We start from the raw sequence: 26,408 nt of genomic DNA on the forward strand, positions 1-26,408 counted from the left end.
TGGCAAGATGTGGAGAAATTGGAACTTTATATACTGCCTGTATAAAATGGTACAACTATGGAAAAACAGTATGAGGGTTCCTCAAAAAAATTAAAAATAGAACACGACATGATCTGCCAATTCCACTTCTGGATATACCTAAAAGAAGTGAAAGCAGGATCTTAAAGATATATTTGTGCATGTTTGTTTATAGTAGCATTAGTCATAATAACCAAAAGGTAAAAGCAACTCAAGAGTCCATTAATAGATGAATGGCTAAACAAAATGTGAATGTGGTACATACATACTTTATGTCAAAATGAACCTAACTACTATGTTATTCAGCCTTCAAAAGAAAAGTTATGACAAGTGTAACAACGTGTATGAATATTGAAAATGAGGCCATGTATAGTACAGGGTTTTCCAGAAAAAAATGAACCAGCAAGATGTGGAGAGAGAGAAGCAGGGAGATTTATTTTAAGGAATTGGCTCGTAATTGTGGAGGCTTGACAAGTCAAAGTCTGAAGCCTTTGCCAGGGAAATTTAAGTATAGGGTGGCTGCAGCATATTCTCATGGTGAATCTGGAGAGAAAGGGATGTCATACCCAGGGATGTCCATAGAAATGGGCTTGGGGATAAAATTTATATGAGGCTGAAAGAATCTGGCTCTGGGCCAGGGCTAGTTTCTTCCAGTGTTTTGGGCAAGAACCTAAACACACCCTTATCAGTGCCTGGGAATGTTCAATGCCCCCACCTGGTTAAAGCCTCTGGGAAAACATGAAGCTGGACAGGTCACAGAACAGTTAAGGTACCCTGTTTCCAGAGAAAAAGTGGAGGAAACCATGAGACCCTACAATTGTTACGTGGTAGAGGGAACAAAGATTCAAACCAAAGCTTCAGAATGGTTTTTAAAGTGAAGGGAGGGGATCCCACAAAAAAAAGAAGTGAAATCAGTAGAATAGAGGAAAGGAATTGAGGGGGAAGGAGAAGGAATAGAAATGAAATTGACCAAATACATAGTGAATTTCACCTTTATGTACATGTATAAAGTACCAACTAATTAAAACAATAAATAGAAGGAAGACCAGTCAAGTAGAGGAAGGGAAACACAGGAAAGGAAGAAGAGATTGTGAGAACAATTACTGGGACTGAAATGGAGCAAAATATATTCCATGCAGGCATGATTATTTCAAAATGAACCCAACTACTATGTTAACTATGACACTGATAAAAACATCAAAATAAATAAGTTAGTATGGTTTTAAGTTATCAAATAAGAACATCACTTACTTGGTGGCTATGTGATACACTGTCTTCAGTGATGGGAGAAAAGTAATAGTTATTCTGCAATACATAACCTATATGCCTCCCTTTAATGTTCTACCCTGCAATCTGAACATGCCTGTGTGTATCAAGAATGGGAATGTCTTCCAGCATGTGCAGAGGTGCAGAAAAAGATAGAAAACTAAGTTCCAAGCTGTTCTGAAACCATGTCCCTTCTTTTTGTCATGAGAACCTTTCCTAAATGTTGAAGGACATGCTTCTGGAGCTGTCACTAGGGTTTATCCCCAAATGCCAAGAACTGAGAATGAGGCCAGCCAGCTTTGGAGTGAGAAAATAAATTTACAAGTGCATATCCCATAGCCACCAATCCCCTAGGGAGAAAAGGACAATAAGCATAACATATCTTCCAAGATCAAAATGGCACATCCAACTGGACAAAAGCACTGACGTGCACAAACAACCAAAAAAAAGCCTCGGTCACCAGCTTTAAATATTCACCGTGATGGCTAAGTAGGTGCTTTTTAGACAGACTTAGCTTCTTTTAATTGGACTTCTAGACATCATGCTTGTCTCCACTGAGGTTTTATATAAATTGCCAGTTATAAGCAGGGGGTTTTTCACATTTCCATTGTCCCATTTGCAAAAGGAATTTAGAAAACCTTGGAATCAATTCCAGATTACATATTAATGCTTGTAACATTATCTGTTTCCCATTTGACAATCTTGAAAGAGGTACTTTTTTTCTCTCTGGGGCTTCCTCTGATGCTAAAACCTTGAGAAAATTAATGCTAATTTGGCTCAGCCTGGAAGTATGGGAAGCCTGTATCTCACATCGTCATCCACTTTTTTCAGGATAGTACTGACCATCAATTAGATAGGCACCCTGGGATCATACATTCAAAAGCTGAAACCAGAGATCAACTCAGACTCTGGATCCCTGAGAACTATCTACCTAGCCCCATGCATGTCCTTCCCAAATGTTAAGTCATTATTGCATAATTCCATTTAGAATCATTCTTGTCACTGTAAAAATATCACTTGTTTCATTGTATAAAATATTTCAAACACAAATTGTTTTTGAAAATAGGAAAGGAAAATCGGGTGTGGTAGTATGCACATCCAACTGGACAAAAGCACTGACTTGGCACACTAAAGCAAAGGGATTTTAAGACAGGAAGTTCCTGTCAGGTCTGAACAACATAACAAGACTCCGCTCAAAAACAAGTGAGGCCAAGTGCAGTGGCACATGCCTGCAATCCCAGCATCTCAGGAGGCTGAGAGAGGAGGATCACAAGTTCAAAGCCAGTGACAGTAATTTAGTGAGGCCCTAAGCAACCAGTACCAAAGCAAAAAAAAAAAGAAAGAAAGCAGGGTTGGGGAAGAGGAATCACTCATACTTAGTTACCTTGTAGTATTTTTTTAATACTGAAGACAGAATTTTGTTTTACAAAAATAGGACTAATATTTTTTTCTTCCCATAAATATTTTCCATATAGTGTGTAATATAATCACATGATCCTATCATATTTTTATGAACCACCATTGCTAAATAAATAGTCACCAATTTTTCACTGTTATAAACAATAATCATTCACTCAATCAACAAATATTGAGTCCTTAAATATCACCAGGCACTCTGGCTAGGTGCTGTGGACACAGTGGTAAACAAGACAGATTTCACATCCTCGAGAAATTAATTCTACTGAGGGAAAGACACATTTACAAGCAAACACAAATTCAGAACAAAAAAGGAATCTGAACTGACTAATGAGAAAGAATGACTGAAAGGACCCCTGTAGATGTCTATCAGTAAATGCCTATAGGAGAAGTTGAGGCTTGAGCTGAAAACCAAAAGATGAACCAGCCACATGTTAGAGATGCAGACAGAGGCCAAATCATGCAGGACCAGAATTTGACTCTAAGAACAGTTTTGGTATTAGCTCCTCAAAAGAAGCAAAGTCTATAGTATCATGATTTCATTTATACTGGAAACAGAAAGAGCTGTACTTGCCTGTATTATAACAGAAAATATGTAAGTTTTGGGGTTTTTTGTTTTGTTCTGTTTTTTGCCACAAGAAGTGCTGGATACTAGGTATGGATGTAAGTGTAGCTAGAATTACCTTCCTTTGGAAAAGTGTCCTCCTGCCTAGATGATGTGGACATTTGTTGCTAGAATCTGGGTGCAATTAAAAAGGCAAAGTCTCTGGTACTCAGAGGGGTCTACAATTCTATCCTTGATATAATTTCCCTGAGATTATACTGCAGAGATCTCAGCTTAAAAGCAAGGAAAAAGCATCAGTGGTACAACATGCTGGGGGGCAGAACTGCAGGAAGGGTGACAGCAAAGAGGACAGATATACTGCTTCCTAGTTATTAGCATCCTTGATGTATCATGGCTGCTCTCTTGAGATGCAACCAACAAGTTCATTTTACTTTGACCCCCTCTCCTGGAAAGGACCAGGTGGCTAGCAGAAGGACATTTCTATACAGTGATTGCTAGAGGCTGGTAAGGGCAGAGGAAGTGGAATGACAGAGGGAGGTATAATGGACACACAAACACAGGTAGGAATAATAAGTCCTAGTGTAACACAGCACAGTGAGGGGCTATAACTCACGATAACCTATTATAATTTTATGAAGTACTAGAAGAGAGGAGCTCAAGGGCTCCAAACACAACATATGATAAGGAGATGGACATACTCAGGATATAAAATTGACATATAAAAAGCAACAGCTTTCCTATATACCAATAATGAATTTGCTGAAAAGGAAATCAAAACAATTCCATTCACAATAGCTTCAAGAAAACATAAAATGCCTAGGAATAAATCTAAGGAAGTGTGAAAGACCTATATATATGAAAATTATAGAACACTGATGAAAAAAATTGAATAAGACATTTGAAGATAGAAAAAAACCTCCCATGTTCATGAACAGGCAGAATTAATAGTTAAAATGGCCATACTGTTTTAATCAGGTTTTTGGCTGCAGAGACTAAAGGACCCGACCAGAACAATTGTAGAGGAGAAAGTTTATTTGGAGGCTCATGGTTTTAGAGGTCTCAGTCCACAGACAGCAGACTCCATTCCTCATGCTCAAGGTGAAGCTGAACAGGATGGAGGAAGACTGTGGCAGAGGAAAGCAGCTCACATAATGATCAGAAAGCAGAGAGAGAGAGAGATCTCCACTCACCAGATATAAATATATACCCCAGAGCCATGTCCCCAATGCCCCATCTCCTCCAGCCACACCTCTCCCTTGCTTTCAGCAACCACTCAATTAATCCCATCAGGTGAGTAATTCGCTGATTGGATTAAGGCTCTCATGAGCCGATCGTTTCTTCTCTGAACTTTCTTATATTGTCTCACACATGAGCTTTTGTGAGACACCTCACATTCAAACTATAACACTACCAAAAGCAAACCACAGATGCAGTGCAATCCCCATCAAAATACCAATGATGTTCACAGAACTAAAAAAAAAAAAAACTCATTTTAGAAGAACAAAAGATCCAGAATAGTCAAGAAAGCAATGCTGGAAGCATCACAATACCTGACTTCATATTATACTACAAAGCTATAGTAATAAAAACTGCATGGAACTGATATAAAAACAGACACATAAACCAATGGTCCATAAACGATGCAGAAACAAACCCACAAAGATACAGTTGCCTGATCCTTGACAAAAGTGCCAGAAACATGTAACAGAGAAAAGAGCTTTTTAAGTAAATAGTTCTGAGGAAACTGGCTATCTATAGGTAGGAGAATGAATCCCTATCCATCACCCTGCACAAAAGTCAACTCAAAATGGATCAAGACTCCAGAATTAGACCAGAAACTTTACAACTTCCATAGAAGAAAACAGTGCCCACATTACAACATAGAGGCACAACACCAACTTCCTCAATAGGACTCCTAAAACTCAGTAAATAATACCAAGAATGAATAAATGGGATAGCATCAAATTAAAAAGTTGTCTACACAGCAATAAAAAGGGGGACAAAAGAAAATGGAAATGCTATTTACCTTGATTAGAACAGTACATATTGTATGCATGTGATGAAAGTTCACACTATAAAGCATAAATATGTATAATTATTATGTTAATCAAAAATATTTGACACCAGGCATTGAACCCAGGGGCAATTAATTAATCACTAAGCCACATCACCAGTCCTTTTTCTAATAGGATCATATTTTATTGTTATCAATAATAACTAATGAAAATTAATATAAACAAAATTTAATCAAATATTAATAGTTGGGGGTTTTTGTTGATTTTAAAAAATGACAGTGGAATGCATTATAATTCTTATTACACATATATACCACAATTTTTCATATATCTTTTTGTATATAAAGTATATTGACACCCAATTTGACACCCAATTCATGTTTTCATACATGTACTTTGGATAATGATGTCTATCACATTCCACCATCCTCCCCAGTCCTTGTTATTTTGTATTTTGAAATAGGGTCTCGCTAAGTTACTTAGTACCACACTAAATTGCTGAGGCTGGATTTGAACTTGTGATGCCTCAGCCTCCCCAGCCACTGGGATTATAGGTGTGAGCCACTGCACCTGACTCAAAAACTTTTTAGTAGAAATATTTAATTTTTAATATTTTATATTTTATAATATTTAATATTTTAGTAGAACTATTTAAGGAAATGGAAAGGTTTACTATCCTGGTTTGATTATTACACACTATGTATGGTTCATATATTGAACCATTATACTGTATCTCATTAATCTGTATAATAGTTAATAAATAGATAAAACTAAAATAAAATTTAATACAGATATTGTCCTTAGTTTTACATACATATTGCTCTATTTTTTTCATTTGAATTTTACATTGGATCATGGAATCTTTCATTATATAAATGTATACCCTTTATATAGAAAAACTAAAGTATTGGAGATTGAAAGAAAAAACATGGGTATAGCCATTGGCTAACAAAGGTTTTGAAAGATGATATCAAATTTTTCTTCTGATATATACTGGAAATCTCAAGAGTATCTTTCTCCAAACTCCCAATTTCCATTCCCTTTCTCTTCCTTGGGACCAAACAAACCATGTGGGAGCATGGTTCCCCAAGTGATTCAGTGTTATGACCATGGAGAAATGATTCAGTCTCTGAGGTTAGGAGGGTGGTAAATTAGGACTGGTAAATGCTTCTCTGAAGTGCTCCTAACTTCAAAGTCAGAAAAGAATAAATTTGTAGCCTCAGGGGTCTGGTTAAGATGCCTCAAATCCCTTTCTCAAATTCTTGAAAATTCATTGATGGTTTATATTCTATTTCATAATGGTACATTATAGTTTTTCATGTATTAATTTTAAAAGAGAATAATTTAGAAATGTATACTATTTTAGATAAAACAACACGAAGTGTGGGATTTGATTTAAAATAATCCTGGCAGGGAATAGGTATAGGTGAAGAAATGGGGAAAAAAGGGTTGGTTCTGAATTGATACTTGCTATATATGGGGGATGAATACCTGGGAGTTGATGACACTATTCTCTGTACTTCTGTAGAAAACTCAAAAGAAAAAGAAATATCTTACCATAATCAGAGGCAAAGCATAACATAGCTACCAAAAAAGAGCAAAAATTACTCCATAAAAAAGCAAGTCAGTGTAGTATAGTGATTTTGTTTTTTTAAGTACTTATCAGTACTTTATTTTTTTTCAGTTGCAGATGGACACAATACCTTTATTTTATTTATTTATTTTTATGTGGTGGTGAGGGTAGAACCCAGTGCCCTGCACATGCTAGACAAGTGTTCTACCACTGAGCCACAACCCCATAGAATACTGATTTTAAATCCTCTGGATATATGCTAATGAGTGGGATAACTGGGTCAAATGGTGGTTCCATTCCTAGTTTTTTGTTATTGTTGTTTTGTTTTTGTTTTTTAACCAAGGATTGAACTCAGGAGCATTCAACTACTGAGCCACATCCCTAGATTTATTTTATATTTTATTTAGAGACAGGATCTCACTGAGTTGCTTAGCACCACGCATTTGCTGAGGCTGGCTTTGAACCCTCAAATCCTCCTGCTTCAGCCTCCTCTGGGATTACAGGCAAGTGCCCCCATGCCTGGATCATTTGGTTTTAAATGTCTCCCAAAGACCTATGTATTGAAGTTTTGGTCCATAGCCTGTGGTGCTACTATAAGGAGGTAGGTCCTAGTGGAAATCAGGTAGGTCCTTGTAGGCATGCCCTTCAAGGAGGCATAAGAACCCCATCCCCTTCCTCTTTCTCTTTGCTTCCTAACCACAATTAGGTGAACATGGCCCCTCTGCCACTTACTCCTACCATGACATGCTGTACCACCACAGGCCCAAAGCAACAGTACCAAGAACCAAGGAATGAAACCTCTGAAACCTTCACCCAAAATAAACTTTCCTCCCAATAAATTGATTATCTCTGGTGTTTTTTCCAGTGAATCAACCTCACACTGATTTAAAGATGATTGACATGAAAAAAGATAGTGATTGTAATTAATATCAAGAAAGAAGGGGGACTGGGGTTGTGGCTCAGTGGCAGAGCACTTGCCTCGCACATGTGAGGCACTGTGTTTGATCCCCAGAACCACATTAAAATAAAGATCAAAAATAGATATTGTGTCCATGTATAACTAAAAAAAAATATTTTAAAAAGATAGAAAGGAAGTTAAGTGTTTTACTTTAAATTCTGTTAAGCTAAATACATATGACAAAGGTCTGCCTTTTATAGTCTAGCCTGGAGAAACATTTACAAATGTAAAGAGGCATACATAAGAATGTAGTATTGGTTGAACAGTAAAAATATAAAACAACTTAAAAGTTCATCTATGTGGGGAATGAATAATAAACTATAATACAACAATACTGTGGAAACCTACTTGGGAGTTAAAGGAATGCAATAAATCCATATGTACCAAAATATTAAATGAAAAAAAGTTGTAAAAACTACTCATGTGTACACACATGTCGGGGGGGGACATGCATATATGTATGTATGTGTGCTTTAGTTTACCATGTGTCAAAATTAAGTTTTGGCCCCTATCTCCATGCTATTGGGAGGTGGTTGGAGCCTATAGGAGGTAGGACCTAGTATGAAGTCTTAGGTTATTGGAGGCATGGCCTCAAAGGGTATTATGAAACCATAATCTCTGAGGTTAACAGTTTGCTCAAATATGTGCTTCCAACCATGAAGTGATGCTTTGCCTTAGGCCCAAAGCAACAGAGATAATCACCCCTGGACTGAAAACTTCAGAACTATAAACTGAGTAAACCTTTCCTATTATTAAGTAGATTATCTCAGGTATTTGTTACAGTAACAGAAAGCTGAGTTATACAATATGTGTGTGTGTGTGTATACACAAGCTATTTTATATATATATATATATATATATATATATATATATATATAATATATATGTATATATATGAGATATATATATATATATGTATATATATGAGATAGATATATATAGATATATATATATAGATAGATATATATATATATATATATATATATATATATATATATATATATGAGAGAGAGAGAATACAGTGCTATACAGCACAGGCAGCAAAGGAGAGAGAGGAAGACTGGGCAGAGGGTATAACCTTATTAGAAGGGCACCAAATAATTTGTTTCTTCCTGCTTTTCTCAATTCTATATTTTTCTATGCTGCATTTACATGGTAAAAATAAACTTTAAAAAATGAAATATGTCCTCAAGAAATTTTCCCGTCCTCTACTGGATCTTGCCTACCCTTAGTAGAACTCAGAACAAGGCCCCAACTCATCATCCCATATCAGATGTACATCATTCTCATGTATGTGACTCATGTTTATGATTTTAGCTTTTAATCTTGAAAACACAACAGATGTAAAGTCCTTGCACAATTACTAGATGTTTGGGACATCCCTTCCATAGGCTCAATACTGCAAAGGACGTTTATAAGCTTCTCTTAGACATAGAACTTAGTAACATTGGTTTACAAATGTCCTTTGCACTACTGTGTCTTAGTAAAACAGTACAATGTCTGTATCTCAGTAAAACAACAGAGTGGCTGTGACCCAAAAATTATTGTCCACAGATGTCAAGTAGAACATAAGCCCAGGGTATTGTTAATGAGGTATGGTATCAACAGAAAGATGGGAAAGGGACATGCCACAATTAATTTCCAATAATAAAGTACACACTGCCAATCAATATAGGAAGAAATTTTTAACCTGGCTGTGATTAAAAAATTATTAGTTAGTTTTCACCTATTAAACTGGTGATGATTTTTAAAATATTACCTGGGATTGGCAAACACCTATAAATATGGATACTTACATATAGTACTAGTGGGATTAGAAAATGACTCAACCTTTTTCAAGACCAGTGTGGCAATGAACATCAAAATCCTTAAAATTTTGCATACCCTTTTAGTCTGGCAATTCTATTTGAAATTTATCTTAATGAAATAATCATGATGGAATAATAATGAATAAATCCACTGAAAAAGGAATCAGGAAAACAACTACATTCATAATAGCCTCAAAAAATTCCTAGGAATAAATCTAACCAAGGAGGTGAAAGACCTTTATAACGAAAATTATAGAATACTAAGGAAATTGAAGAAGACACTAAAAGGCAGAAGGAGTGCCTATGTTCATGGATGGGCAGAATTACTACTGTCAAAATGGCCCCTTATCAAAAGCAATCTAGAGATCGAAGGTACTCCACATCAAAATACCGATGACATTCTTCACAGAACTAGAAGCCAAACTCAGTGGCACATGCCTGTAATCCTAGCAACTAAGGAGGCTGAAGCAGGAAGATTGCAAGTTTGTGGCCAGTCTCAGCAACTTAGCAAGATATTTCTCAAAAGATAAAAGAGCTGGGGATATAGCTCAGTGGTAAAGTGCCCCTATGTTCAATCCCAAATTCCAGAAAAAGTTGATATGGAAGAATAAAAACCAAGAATATCCAAAACAATTCTACACAATAAGAACAATACTGGACTCATCACAATATCCAATTTAAAGTTATTCTCCAGAGCTATCATAATAAAAACAGCATGATATATGCATAAAAATGGACACATAGACCAATGGAATAGACTGGAAGATATTGAGACAAACTTGCACAAATAGTCATCTAGTATTTGAGAAACATGCCAAAAACATACAATAAAGATAGCCTTTTTAAAAATGCTGCCCCAAAACCTGGATATTCAAATGTAGAAAAATTAAATTAAATGTCTTATTTCTCACACCACACAAAATTCAACTCAAAAAAAAAAAGAATGAAAGGAAAAGAAGAAGGAGAAAAAGGAGGATTAAAAAAATAGAACTTACCAGTCTCCCTAATTATAAGGCTTCAGTGGGGTAATAGATGTCAAAGTGCTTTGTAATGTGCTCTGCCAAGGTAAAGGATTCACATTAGAATTATTAAGTTTAATTTCTAATCAACCTGCTAAGCCCTGGTTAATTTTTCAATATGGATTCCTGATATCAGGTCTACACTTAATTTCTTAGGAGTCACAAACCCTTAACATCATGACTACTGTGCTAAATGACAACCCCTACCCACATCTCTTCTTCACAATCAAATCAGAAAACCTCAGATCTGTCACCAACTAATAACCGAGCAGGCAGAGACTATAATACTGGTAGGATCAACTACAAAGAAGTACTGGCATCCGAAATTTGAGTTCTCAGAGTTGACTAATGATAAGAATGAGAACCAAGGAACAGAATTAAGCTACCTTCAGTTAGCCCTCGCCACTTTGTCCACCCAACCCGTGGCTGAGGCCTTAACATAGACATTTTAACTGAACTTCCTTAAGGACTCTCACCAAGAGTTTGAAAGTTCCTTCTATTACCTGGATGTGATCTCTGAGTGTGATATGCCTGAATGTCTGAGATGACCAGCCAGTCACGTTAGTCCAGTCAAGGGCCCCACCACGGAATGGACAGCCAAAGCCAGGCTCATGATAAAGGAGACAAGGAAAAGGGTAAAAGGGCCATGGCACAGCAGAAATGAGGGATGAGTCGGGCCTGGTGTTGTTAGGACAGAGGTGACCAGTACCTTAATCACTCTGATATTATTGTCCTGAATGCTGAGCAGCAACAGGACTAGAAAAGTATAGCTTTCTTTGCAAATGAAAGATCCTGGCTTGAATTTGAAAATTCAATGTATCATGTAGCTCAGGGCAGAGATGGCTGAGATCCCCACTTGGTCCCTCCTGCCATAAGCACAAAAGGGAGATGAGGTGGCAGTGGTTTCCTGGCTCTGTCTGGCCTGGTTTTCTTCCTTCCACATCTCATTCTCCACATCCACAGCACGCTGGTTGCATTGTGTTACATAATGTCAAGGTAACATGAGTCAAGTGAGTAATTCTCTCTTTAGACCCCTGCAGCTAATAAGTGAGGTTAAGGCCGAATGCTAGGGCTACCAAGGTCATCCTCTCAGTTCTGCCATGGACAGCTTCTTTATCCCCTTCTAAAAGTGTAGATCAGGAAAGCCAAATTTGCAAACATACATAGTTATCTTATTTATACAATGAATATAATTGTTTAAGCCTACATTATCTTGTATATATTAACAATGATCATAAACAGTTGAGTTTTGTACACTTTTAAAATAATATTGCACATAAATTGAAACAATCTTTATTGAGGACCTAGCATGAACTAGGCACAATGTCAAAAAAGAGACATGGTAGAACAGGAGAGTTGCAGACATTTTAACAGGTTGGATAGACACATTATAGTAGTGGAAAAACAGAGAACTAATTCTATGTGGGAATTTTCATTGAAGAAGAGAGGGTGTGAGTCCCTGGTATTAGAATATACCCAGCATGTCGGAAGCCCTGGGATCATTTTCCAGCTCTGCACAAATAAAGACAAAAAGTATCACATGCAAAGTGGCTCAAGATGGGTGACAGGATGGCTTCAGTCATTTCTTTTTGTCCTAAATCCCTAAAAAAATAGAAGAGATCTATTTTTAAGTTCATATGGCTCTGTAATATTAGAAGGGGTTTCCCCACCACCAGAGGACACGTTTCCCCTGAAACACAAACAGCAAATTAAAGTTGAAAACACAGGACTAGGGATGTAGCTCAGTGGCAGAGCACTTGGCCTAGCATGTGTGAAGCTCTAGGTTTATCCCTAGACACCCGTCCTCCCAAAAAAAAGTAGAAACCATAGGTCTGGGAATGCTCTGGGCTTGGAGGATGTGAATATAGGCAATACAGGTGACTCTGGGAAGCCAACAGAATGAGTTTCAAAGGCGCTGTAGTTCAGTCACAAGACTGAGTTTCTCCCTGTAGTCTTTTTCCCCAATATCTCCTTTTACTATATAGCAAGCAACAGGGATGTGTATCACCCCAAAAGAGCAGGGAGTTTCTAGGCCAGAGAGATAGGATAGTTCCCTTGATATCTGATAACACCCAGGAAAAGAGGAAGGCCCCAGTTAAAACACTGGCTATTGATTGGCATACCCATCTATATGCCCCAGGTGTGCCTCAGCAATTGCTGTAATCCTGATGGACTCCTAGGCACCACTTTCACTAAAATTTGTCATATAAAAAAGCCAGAAATCACTACCAAGATTTAGCACACATTTGGGAAAACCAAGACCACAAAAGAAAGGGACCACAACTGAGAAACAATTTAAAAAATCTATAATCCAAGGTAAACAGTTAATAACCTGAACAAAACTTTAGAGAGTATAATTTAAGTTTCATGTCTTTCAAAAAAGGTAGTTCATTTTTGAAGCTCTTAGATATCCAAACTTTGACATTATATAGACAAATGAAAGGTAACTGAGTGATTATTGAGATATCACATCATCAACTAGAACACTTGTCTCCTGAAAAAAATAATAAGCAAAAATTCAATCAATGGGTTGAAAGCAGAATAACTACAGCTAAAAAGGTAAAATTTTAAGAGAAAAGTCCAGGAATTCTTCCAAAGTGAACAAAGAAGTGGAAAATATAAAAGAAAAATTAAGAAATATGGAGAGTAAGTCCAAAGACATTGCAAAAGATAGAACAGAGAGAAGAGAATATGCTAAACAAAAGAATAGAAGAAAAAAATTTAATTTTCTCTTAGTTGTTGATAGACCTTTACTTTATTTATGTATATTATATGTGGTGCCTAGAATCGAACCCAGTGTCACACATGCCAGGCTAGTGTGCTACTGCTAAGCCACATCCCCAGGCCCTAGAAAAAAAAATTTATGGATGATAAAACTAGAGAGCTTTGCCTCATTGGCTTGTCTTAGTTCAAATGACTTGGCAAATGGTAGAGCAACAGCAGGCATACAGAACTCAGGAGCCCTTCCCATGTCACAGGCTGCCACTATGCTGATAATGACCAATTAAATATTTGTTGATTAATGCATAAATCCTGACATCCAAGTCCAGCAATATAGAAGATAACAACCTTCCCATTATAAACATCTTTAAATACTAGATAAAATACATGAAAAATACTTTTAAATGGATAGTTAAGACTTGAAGAAAGCAAGAAAAATCCCGAGGTGCCAAAATGGAAGTGGTTGTCCCAGTCAAAGGAGGAGAGCATTACTGGTTTCAAATAACCCTGGGGCCTGGGCTTGGATGTCTACTGGGAGGCCCCCCCATCCCCGCCCCTGCAGGCAAGGCAGCCAGTGACAGTGGGCCACAGACAGCTCCAAGGAAAGCCCTGCAGTGAAAGAGACAGTGAAGGAGACAGCAAGGGAACAAAAGAAAGAGAAGAAAGAAAGTGGAGAAATCGGGCTGGGGTTGTGGCTCAGCGGTAGAGCATTTGCCTAGCACATGAAAAGCCCTGGGTTCAATCCTCAGCACCACATAAAAATAAATAAAAAAATAAAGGTATTGCATCCAACTACAACTAAAAAATAAATATTAAAGAAAAAAGAAAGTGGAGAAATCCCACATTTTTCTTCTCTCCAGGCTCTCCTACGGCAGCCTCTAAGGAAGTAACCTATGGGAACCTATAGGAACCAAAATTCTAAAGGACTCTACATTGCAAGGAACATTCCCTAGGGGGAGGGGAGACCCCCTAGTGCTACAGTTCTCTTGTCTGCCTCCTTGCCATTTAGCTCCAGATGTGGTACCTTCACAGCAGTGCTTGGTGTTGTGGGGTAACTAAAGCTCCAGTTTTCTAGCCAGAGGGTTAAACTGTGAAGTGCTAGTGACATTGTATAGGTGAAGCAGCTCAGGAAAGTGATCCAATAAGTTGCGTATGAACTCCTGAGCTCATTACAAGTTTTCTAAAGAGCATATCATGGATCTTGAGAACTACAGGACAGACGACCATCCAGGTCCCACTCTGGCCACTGGGGGCACAAACTCAAAGCCTTTATACTCAGAACTTGAATTGAATCACAAGTCACAGAAGGCTGGTCAGAATTGTAGCCTGAAGTGAAAAAGACCCATTATCTGCTAAAACAAAAGAACAACCATTCTCTCAAAGGGGCCAAGTCTCATTCTATCCATAATGTCCATGACAAAATGAAATTTACTCAGCCTGGAAGAAACTAGGAAAATCTCAATTCACATGGAAAGACACAATGTATATGCCAAAGTCAAGAGGAAACAGAGGATGGAATTATCTCATAAAAATTTTAAAATGAGTCAGACCCAGCACCACATACCTATACTCCCAGTTACTTGGGAAGCTGAGGTAGAAGGATCATTAAACTCAGGAATTCAAGGTCAGTCTGGATAATGCAACAAGACCCTGTATCAAACTAACATCTCAATGTGATTATTATATAAAATATTCCAAAAAAGCAACAATAAACAACTCTTGCAATGAGTACAGAAAGAGAAAATGTTGGGAAAGAAATAGAAACTTCAAAGAACAACCATGGGCTGGGGCTGTAGCTTAGTTGTAGAGCACTTGCCTTGCCCATGTGAGGTACTGGGTTCGATCCTCAGTACCACATAAAAAATAAAATAAATAATAAAGATTTAACTCTCCCCTCCAAAATACTTTTTAAAAAAAAAGAACTGAGAGAGGCTGGGATTGTGGCTCAGCGGTAGAGCGCTTGCCTAGCATGGGCGGGACCTGGGTTCAATCCTCAGCACCACATAAAAATAAAGGCATTGTGTTGTGTCCAGCTACACCTAAAAAATAAATATTAAAAAAAAAGAAAAGAACTGAGAAATACAAACTTTCATGGACTAGTTTGCAAAATGGTGACATCAGAGGAAAGAATCCATAAACTTCAATACAAATCAACAAAAATCATTCACTCTGAACTGAGAGAGATGATTGAAAGCAAAAAGAATCTTAGGGACAATGAGACAATAAAAAATGATCTCACATTTGTGTCAGTGGAGTCCTAGAAGAATAGAGAAGACAGTAGGGCTTAAATTTTTAAGAAATAATAGCTTAAAACATTGCAAGTTTGATGAAAAATATAAACTTGGAAATTCAAGAAGCTCAGTAAACCCCAAAAAAATTGAAATTTAAAAAAATATAACCAGACACATTAGAAACTGCTAAAAACTGAAGAAAATTAGGCAAAATTAAGATATTTTCAGATGAAGACTGAAAATGTTCATTGCTAACATTCCCCACAGAAGGAATCACAAAGCAAGGAGGAAAAAAATGAACCTAGAAGAGAGGAGAAAACAGCAGGAAGGTGTCAAAGAAATTTGTAAACATATGAGAAAATCCAAGTAAGTACTGACTTATGAAATAATAGCAATCATGATGACGCTGACAAAAAGTATAAAACTGGACCATCAAAAATGAGATGGAACCAGGGCTGGGGATGTGGCTCAAGCGGTAGCGCGCTCGCCTGGCATGCATGCGGCCCGGGTTCGATCCTAAGCACCACATACAAACAAAGATGTTGTGTCCGCTGAAAACTAAAAAATAAATATTAAAAAAAAAAATTTTAAATGAGATGGAACCTAAATATTTGACAATATCAATATCTACTATGGAAGGGTGTGGCATTATAAGGTTCTTATACTGTTTGGAGGAAAAAGATATCATAGGGCTCTGTTAAGTCAAGTATACATTCTGAATTTTTAAAAAGTCCATTATGGGATATCCAGGGTCATAAAGGAGATAAAACAAATGCATAATTCAAATCCAACATTCATAAATTGAAAAAGTTATAAATGCCATAACAGGAGTACCTATCAGCATGTATCTATCTCAGGGATGTAAAGTCCCTTCTGGCTCTATAGTTCTATGACCTATAAGGAGGATGACAGGTGGGGAGGATTGCTTTTTGTCTGATAAGTTGAAATTTCTGAGTCTCAAATTTCTTTTGCCACAAGAATACAAGCATTCTAAGGACCCTGTATTATTTGGGAGGAAAGCAGGGTCATCATCCTCTCTCCACCCTTCATGTCATGAATGGACTCTGCAGGAGACCCTGGGACTCAGAACCAACTAATTATCAGTAGGCTACATTTGTCTTTTTGGTCCAGTGGCTACTTTGGGGAACATCTGGTGAGAGAATAAGTGGAAAGTTGTATGGGGTAGGGAATACATTTGGGGTACGTTCTATGTCAAACCTCCTTTTCTCTGCCCCTCGTTAGCTCAATGTTCCATCATCCCTGAGCCCAGACCCAATATCTTTAGTTCAGCTTCCAAGGTTCATATTCAGTCCCAGCCCATATTGTTCCCAGCTGATCCAGGAACTCAGACCCATACATCATTGATGAGTGGATGCAGTTGCTTAGAGATGTTGAGAAAGACCACCTTGGTGTCATCCCCCTACCCATGGTAGCTGATGTTCAGCAAACCCCTCACTGCCTACACTGCCACTCACAAGAATGAAAGTCTCTCAAAAATGGAACCAGGCTCTTAAGAGTGTCTGACTATTTGAAAGATTTCAGAGGTCACCCCTCACCCTGGGGATCACACAATAATTTGTAGGCAGTTTTTAGAAAACAGATAGTGCCTAAAATACATCAACCTTGGGAAATCTAGAAGTTATTTGGAAGGAATGAAAAGAGAAGCTTTGGGGGCTGGGGGCAGCTTGAGGACAAGTAGATGGAAGTCCTAAAACAACATATTCTAATGCCCTGGGGTGAGGGGCTGGCAAATTCACAAAGGCCTAAGCAGCTAACCCAACAGAGGTAGATCAAAGGCTTTAGGGACTACCAATGGATTCCCTGGGTCCCCCTGGCTCATACATACTGGGTGTAGTACTAGGTTACTGATTCCTTGCAGACCGATTTCCTTCATGATGAGGTTAGGCTGCTTGATCAACCTGATCAGATCACCCACAAAGTCTTGCCCCAATGTCTGTACCACTTATGAGTGCCAGAGGAGCTTTGCAGACAAAGAAATTACAGCTATAGATGGAGAAAAGCTCATGGGTACCAGGTACTCCCCACACATGCCCTCCAGCCCTGTACTAAGGTGAGGACTGTGTCCACTTTAGACCAGTGGCTGATCTGTACATGGAATGGAGATTAAGGATAAGAATTTGGGGGATGATGCAGATGAGGTTGCAATTTTGAGCCAGATGTTAGGATTGTTGAATCATATTAGATCTGCTAACTTCCTCCTCAGACTTTCCATGTTCCCTTTAACCAGGCCCCTGAAGTAACAGGGAGGGGAACCCCATTTTCAATGGCTTAATTCTATTATTTTCTCTTTCTGGGGAAAATTATGTAACATTCTGGTGCATAGTCCCACCATTATGGGAAATAATTGACTGGAGCTGTTGGTATCCCCCCAGCTTTCACCTGCACATAGAAGTTCCTGGTTATGATCTTCTGATGATCATCTAAGCAATTGAGCAGGCACCTGAAGTAGTTCAGCATCTAGTGCAAGATAAAGAGTTCACAGTTCTTCACAATGCCACTCAGAGAGGACAAAAGAAGTCAGAGGAGTTGCTGGAGAAAGTGGCCAGAACCATTGTGCACAAAGCAGAGAAAACACAAGGGCTAAGGAATCAGGAGACCAGAGGGCTGGGAGATGGGGAAGAGAAGGTCAAAGGTTACTGTAGTTGAGTATTGAGACCTGGAAGATTTGGGTCAGGGGTCGAGTGGTAGCAGGGATGTTAGAGAAATGGTTCTACGTTGTCAGATCCATGATCCCTACATAGTAATATATGGTTTGGGCAGAAGGTTCCAGCAGTGATGCTCATAGGCATAGAACACCAACTCATCATACACTGCCACTACGCATATCAACTTTACTACTTTCAGGGCACAACTGAAGGCCACCATTGAGTTTGTGAAAATGAAGGGACAGATAGAGGGACGATGAATGCCCCAGATTAAAACTCTCCATTGGCAAGTTAAGAGACAATTCTTAGCGCAGGTTGCTAGGTTTTACTTTCCTGCTGACAATAATTCATGGCTCAGGCTAGAGATGTAGCTCAGGGGCAGAGCACTTGCCTAGCATGCATAAGGACCTGGGGTCAGTCCTCAGTACCACTAAAAATTAATTCATGGTTCTATGGAACCCAATTCCAATTGCTTATCCACTCACCCCAACAATGTGGGCCTCATCCAGCCACGGAGTCCTGTGAAAGAGACTATATAGATTCTGGACTATAGAGTTCTCAAATTCTGCTCATAAGAACATAGAAGCAGGGTTAGAATCTCTCCCCACCTCTACATCTAACAATTCAGAATTTCTCAGATTTCTTGGCTTTATTTGAATATTATGAGGTTAAAGCAAAAAGTATGAAAACAATTTATTCAGGAGTTCAACCCCCATTTTACATATGAGGAAACTGAATTCTAGAGGTGACTTGTACAAGATGGCACAATTGGTGACAAAGCCAAGACAGGGTCTAACCAGACTGACTGAAATGGTCCAACTCATATGAAGAAAATGCCATCTAAACTGAATCTTTTCACAATAGGCATGAAGTGTTGTATGAATCAGTACAGGAGTCCATGCTCCAGTACCCACATCTATGGCTACCTCTCGTCTCTCTTCCTCCCACCCAAACAGTTCTCAGGAATTAACTAGTTCCATTATTCCATCATCTGGAAGTTAGGCTTACATAGTGGGGTCAAAGGGCTTGCTCTTAGTATAAACCACCATCTTTTGGGAAGCACATTGCTCAGTCACTCAGTAGGGGTGGCACAGCAGAGACAGCAACAACTGTGGTTAAAGATCCTGAACAGCCTTCTGGCACAGGAGTCCTGAGAGCACCTCATATAAAAAACATGCTATCTGAGAGGGGGGAGGGCAGAATGATTGAGTTTAGACCACAACCCCACACTGACAGCCCAGGGTGAGAGCCCACCCTGGCCCACATTCCCATTGCCTACTGGCCACAGCACACTCTAACTCAGCCTTATAGGAAACAAACACCCCCCAGGCTGAAAACCAAAACCTTCTCCTGAGGGAAAGCAGATCCCACACACATGCAATTGGCTTTCTCTTCTGCTCACTTGACATTAAAAAATGAAATGGGCCAGATGTAGTGGAACATGCCTGTAATTCTAGCAGCTCAGGAGGTTGAGGCAGGAAGATTACAAATTCAAAGCCAGCCTTAGCTACTTAGCCAAGCCCTAAACAATTCAGTGAGAACTTGTCTCTAAATTTTAAAAAATTTAAATGGGCTGGGGAAGTGACTCAGTGGTTAAGTACCCCTAAGTTCAATAACTAGCACCAAAAAAAGAAAAAGAAAAGGGGGGGGGGGCTGGTTGTATGTGGTGGCACATACCATAGTCCCAGGTACTCAGGAGGCTGAAGCAGGAGATCACTTGAATCTAGGAGTACAGGGCAATGAGGAATAACAAAGCAAAACCCCATTTCCATAAAAAGAAAAGAGAGTGGGAGAAAGGAAGGAAGGTTGAGAGAAAAGAAGGGAAGGAGAGAGATACAGAAGAAAGAAGGGAGAAAGGGAGAGAAAAGGAAATAGGCAGAAATGAAGCAAGGAATGGAAAGGGAACCTACTCAGCAGATGATATGGGAACAAAATTTTTCTACCCCTATCCCAAGTACCAAAATTCCTGACTCCCATCCCTTATCTGACATCCGCACAGCAGCATTCCAGTAAATGATCCCAGACCTGGAAAAAGCTTTTTAACCTTGCATGTCAATTTCCTTGTCCATAAAATGTGACTGACCTCTGCCTTTCTGCAGTCCTTGGTACAAAAAGGAGGCTGAAGTGCTAATCTGATGTACAGCATCAATGATTCCAGGTTAACACTCTCCTCTTTGCTCCTACCCAAAGCATGTTTGGCCATTCAGGCCAAGCCCTTGGGTCCTCAGCTCTGCCCACAGGTTCCTAGAACTCTAAGTCCTCCCCTCTTTTGTACTGATTGCCACAGGCTAGAAGGCCATCTCCTTCTGTTCTCCTCTGGGTTGGTTCTTCTCTGAGATGCACAGGAGCAGCTGCAGGACACTGATTGTCATCTTTCGCTGGGTGCCAGTTGGATTTTGTAAGATTCAGGGAAAGCTATATCACAGGCCCTGGTGATCATGCCCCTAGGATTAATCTGTTCTCAGGCCCATGAAGAACCAGTTCTCAGCGACTAGAGGGAGTGAGACCCAAGAGGAAGAGGCCAGAGAACATACAGATGAGGCTTGACTTGCATCAAACAGAAAGGAGGGAGACAGAAAGCACCCTAGGTGATGATTTTTGTTGTGTTTGAGGTAGATGGGGAGAAGATCTACTGAGCAGAAGACTGTGCCCCTGGATGGTGGAGAGGTACCTACCCCAAGGCAGGGGTTTGTTGAGCAGCATGAGCACCACGGTGTGGATGTTGCTACCTGCCAGTGAGCCTATGGCCTGTAGGGTTTCCTCCTTTGTGCTGGGCTCCAGCTGAGAGTTGAGCCTTTCAAGGATGCCTTCCACAATCTCCTCGATCTGCAGGGAGAGGAGAACTTTGTAATACCTTTCTTGCAGCCTTTGTCCCCTACAAATTTAAGTTTCCCCAAATTCAAGGGGTCCTTTGTTGTAATTCTGCCAGTGCCTCCCTTCTTGAGGCAGAGTTCTGGGGTGCCACGTGCTATACCAGCAGGGGCCACAGAAGGAAGTTCAAAGTACCAAGCCAGATGCCTGCTGACAGAGGAGTTCCTTGGTTACTCAGGAGGGACCAAATCCTCCAGGGGAAAGGCAAAAGCCCTGCTTCAAGCTTTCTCTCCCAGCTTTTGACCCTCAAAATTGCAGCGATTGTTGGAACAGAAGGTGGGGGAACCACAGGCTCTACCCTGGTCCTCAGATCCCTGATACATGGCCTCTGGAAAGCCCTTTCAGTATAGTCCATGCATCCCTATAAGTTCCATATAAAAAGAACAGTGGTCACTCGGAGTTTCCCTATGTGACCCCATTTTAAAATCCTTTTCAGTGAAGAAGGAAACATATTTATATGCAAAAATCTTCTTGTTTCTACATGTTTACCTAAAAAAACAAAAAGTTTGAATTCAGAGACATTCCATAACTTGTTGGTTTGCAGTCCATAGTCTAATACCCCCCTTAAGTCCCCAGAGAACCGGGTAAATCCCCTCAACTCTGCTTTCTTATGCTTCAGCTATTGGGTCTTCAACACTCTATACCCCCATTAACTAAGGAACACCCCAAGACAGGAGGCAGTTATGATCTCATGAATACAAATGTTAAAAATCAGTGAGATCATAGACAAAGTCTAGTTTAAGGCTACATGTTATAGGTGAGTGCACATAGGCTCACAGAAGAGAAGGAACTTGCTTAAGGCCCCTCAGCTAGTTAATAATAGAGCCAGGAGAGAAGCCAGAGTTCCTATTTGCAGGAACCTGCCACAGCACCACACTACCTTTATCATGCTTCTGCCTCACTCTTTCATGACAATCTCTGGGCTGCAACCAGAGATACCTAGGCCTTGGTGATGGCTGTCTACACCAGGCTGGTGAATTGAATCTGGGTAAAGCACTTTGCTAATGCCTACAACAGGGTCATCATTCAGAAAATATATCTACACAATATAGCCAATTGATTTCTGACAAAGGTATAAAGGCAATCAAGCAGATAAAGCAGTCTTTCAACAAGTGCTACTGGAACATTTGGACTTTCATATGCTAAAAACTAACCTCAACATAAAGCTCACACCTTATATAAAAATTAATTGAAAATAGATCAACTGCTGAGAGTGGTAGCACACATCTATAATCCTAATGACTGAGGAGGCTAAGACAGAAGCATCACAAGTTTGAAGCCAGCCTGGGCAATTTAGTAAGATCCTGCCTCAAAATTAGAAGTATGTAAAAGGGGCTTTGGATGTCGCTCAGTGAGAGCACTTGCCTAACATGTGCAAGGCCCTGGATTCAATCACCAGTGTCAAAAATGAAAGAAAAGAAAGAGCAGGATGTATGTTGTACTCTCTATAGAATCTACAGTAATGACTAAAGAACTGTGAAAGAGTATAAAACTACCAAGACAATGAAGGAGGAAATGGAGCTGTTTAAAAATAACTCAAGAAAAAATAAATTAGGAACACAAAAATTTAATGTTTTAAAAATAGTTGTTTTAACACTAAACATTAGTAGCTATATTCACTGTAAATTGACTAAATATTTCTTAAAAGGAAAACATTGTTACACACTAAATTAGAAAAGAAAACTGGCTGAGGGTGTAACTCAGTGAGAGCACATGTAAAAGGCCTGGAGTTCAATTCCAAGCCCTACAAAAATATTCAACCTTCCAATCAATCAGGGAAATGCAAATCAAAACTACACTGAGATTACATCCCAGAGCCACTTTGAGAGGAAAGAATTACCCAGTAACCATCACCAGTAACAGTGATGACAGCAAATACTAACCTATAATAAAAACCTATTGAAATTGTTCTCTATAACTCTGCTTATCAAAGAGAAAAACAGGGAATAGTAATATAGATGAGGCTGAAAATTAGGCAATAAAGAATATAAAAATGGATGAGTATGGTGACACATGCCTGTAATTCCATCTACTTGAAAGACTGAGGTAGGAGGATCTCAAGTTCAAGTCCAGCCTGGGCAACTTAGCAAAATCCTGTCTTCAAAAGGGCTAGATGTGTGGTTCAGTGGTACAGGCCCTGGGTTCAATCCCCACTACAAAATAATGTAAACTTAATATTAAACTATATAGAACAATTAAAAAGGGGGGAAGCAGAGGGCTGGGGTTGTGGTTCAGCAGTAGAGTACTCACTTAGCACATGTGAGGCCCTGGGTTCAATCCTCAGCACCACATAAAAATTATTTATAATAAAGGTATTGTGTCCAATTGTAACTAAAAATAAATATTTTTTTAAAAAAGGAAAGCAGGATAAGCAATCAATAAAGAAGAAGGTAGGCGGGAAAAAAGAGGAAAAGAAACAAAACAGAAGGATAATGTAAGAATGAAAAGAGAAAAGGTGGAGAGAATAAATCCAATTAATGAACTAATTTTTAAAAGAAAAAAAAGAAAAACCACATTAAATTTTATATCAGTATGCAATAACAAATAATGAGCAGTAAAAGAAGCCAATAGAGAAAGTAATACCAGTGAAATCAACTACATTAAAAATACTAAAATTTTTTCTTATTGAGTTTTTTTAAGGTGGAGGGACTTCTTTCTGGGACTTCCACATTTGGAATGCATCAGGTGTTGGAGGTATGGAAAATTTTCAAGATTTAGTGCCATGTCCTCTGAGTTATCTTTGGACATATGGAGATGTCAACCGACAACTGGCTCTGTGCTGGGGCAGGGCATTATATATGTATAAGCCCCAGAGCTTGTCAATTTTAAGTCTTCACCTTGCCAGACTCCAGCTTGCATGTGTAGCTGTTAGCACTATGAGACCAGAAGGTGGTGTGTTCTCTGGTGGAACAGAGGGCACATATTCTTAAGGTCTGCAGCAGGTTCCCAGATTCCTCTATAGAATGGGCAGCTGCTTTTTTGTACTCATGAGAAGAGCTGCAATCTCAAGGCTATTAACACAGCCCTTATTTCCCTCCTTCTCTGGTGCTGTTACAGTGGTCCTTGGAGCTCCACCATGGGCCCAGGCACAAGAGAACTCCTACTGTAGCAGAGGTGATAGTGCCAGAATATTCTTGGTCTAGCAGGGATATCCTTCCCTTGCATGGGTGACAGGTGTATGTGTATACCCAGGAAGATCTCAAGATTTCAATGTTAAAAAGCACCACCACCCTCCTCCATTCCCAGCTCTGGTAGGTGGTAGATTTTGATGGCCTTTGATTCACAGCTAACTCATTGTATAAGACAACTTGCTTCAAAAGTGATCCTCCATGACAATATTTGATGCTATCTCCAGAAGAGATAAAAAAAAATTGTCTTTTCCAAAGATGTAAGTTTAGGCACGATCTTCACAAAATGGCTTCCCACTACAGCTCTCCACTGACTAGTTAAGAGAAGCAGAACACTTTTCATCTCATCAGCCCTCTGTATGGTTTCTGTATCAGCAAAATTCAATCTGGTTTTCTCTTCTACCACTGTTTACTAAGCAATTTTTATAACTTTCTTTCCCTTCATGTCATTCCTCTGCCCCACCCTGAGCCAGAAGGACAAGGGCAGACTTGGAATTGATGAGCTCATTCTTGCTCTCTATTCCAGTACCCAGAGTCTCCGAGTCTCACAAAGTCTCTGTCAGTCTAAAAAACTGAACCTCAGTGTATTCCCTGTCACCCTCCCCACTGCTGTTGTAATACATAACTGCAGGGGAACTGGAAATTTCAGTCTGTTACTATTCTGCTGTTTTGATCTGAGTAGTTAAATTTTTAAAAGAAAGATCCTGGAAAGAAAAACAAATTGAATTAAACAAGTTACTAGGTAGGTTTCACAGTAGACTAGATTGAAAACAAGAAGTTTAGAAAAAAACTAATTCAGCCACCACAGCCCAGAATTCCACCCCCCATGCCCATGCTGAGAGCCACCCCGCACTGGGATATCACTGCTTCTATCAAGTGATAACAATAAGGACCCAGTAAGACATCACCAAGGTCCCTGTGGCCTGGCTACACCAGAGGTTTCTCTACTAGGGTTGCTAACAGTTATCCCTGTTGCTGAGGTAATAGGGAGTCTTGCATAGGGTTGCCTATCTCTTGTTTCTCCTACTATCAGCCAACTTTCTATGATTATCCTCTCATCAATACCTCTATATTCTCACATCCTACCTCATAAACATCTCAGCCAGCTCCCCAATCTCCCCTTCCACCATCAAAAACTGTAAACCATTACACAAACCTATTGATTAAATGGTTGAAGATAACCAAACTCATCATTTCTGTTTATAGTAACAAAACTGTAAATGTAAAAATAGAAGCTAACTTATATATGGCTGCACATTGGGTACTTTGAATGCTATAATATTGATCTCTCCCTTAAAAGTGAGGTATTTGATAACCTGTAGGCACACTATAAGACAAAAGGGCAGAAGCTATAATACCTCAGATCTACACTTGCAAGAGAGGAAGACACATAGACATCATGAAAAAACAAGGGAGGAAAGTGACCCAAACAAACCAAGACACTACAACAATAGAATCCATAGATAGTGAAGTAGGTAAAATGGCAGAGAAGGAGTTCAGAATATACATAACTAAAATGATTTGGGAATTAAAGAATGACCTACTTATGAGCAGATACAGGCAAAAATCAATCACTCCAACAAAGAAATAGAGAACAAATTCAGGTGACCATCGATCACACCAACAAAGAGACAAGAGAGCAAATACAGGTTGCAAGAGATTACCTGCAAGAGAAAGAGATACTAAAAAAACAAACAAACAAAAAACAGAAATCCTCAAAATGAAAGAAACAATAAGCCAAATAAAAAACTCAAACTTGGAAGACAGAACCTCAAACAATGAAGACAAAATATAAATCTTGAAAATAAGGTTGATCTCACAGTGGAGAATATAAGAAACCACAAATAGAATATCCAAGAATTATGGGATACCATCAAAAAAGCAAATTTAAGATTGATTAGGTTCAGAGATTCAAACCAAAGGAATGCACAATCTATTCAATGAAATGATATCAGAAAATTCCCAAGCATGAAGAATGAATTGGAAAAATCAAATACAAGAGGCCTATAGGACACTAAATGTACAAAATTACAACAGATCTACACCAAGATACATTATAATGAAAATGCCTAGCAAACAGAATGAGGATAGAATTTTAAAAGCCACAAGACAGAAAAATCATATTACCTATAAGGGAAGATCAATTTGGATCT

General features: G+C 39.0%; 1 protein-coding gene across 1 annotated transcript in view; it reads right to left on the reverse strand.

The window, feature by feature from the left end:
* Nucleotides 1-25,385, reverse strand: part of LOC114082605 (maestro heat-like repeat-containing protein family member 1) — a 105,627-nt gene extending 80,242 nt beyond the window's left edge. Inside the window, exons 1-2 of the mRNA XM_071609304.1 lie at nucleotides 25,342-25,385; nucleotides 20,932-21,131 (exon numbers count right to left, since the gene is read on the reverse strand). Coding sequence (XP_071465405.1) covers nucleotides 20,932-21,131; nucleotides 25,342-25,385 — 244 coding nt within the window. The remainder of the gene's footprint in view (nucleotides 1-20,931; nucleotides 21,132-25,341) is intronic.
* Nucleotides 25,386-26,408: the final 1,023 nt, after the last annotated feature.

The sequence above is a fragment of the Marmota flaviventris genome, chromosome 3 (assembly GCF_047511675.1).
Source record: "Marmota flaviventris isolate mMarFla1 chromosome 3, mMarFla1.hap1, whole genome shotgun sequence".
NCBI classification, from domain to species: Eukaryota; Metazoa; Chordata; class Mammalia; order Rodentia; family Sciuridae; genus Marmota; species Marmota flaviventris.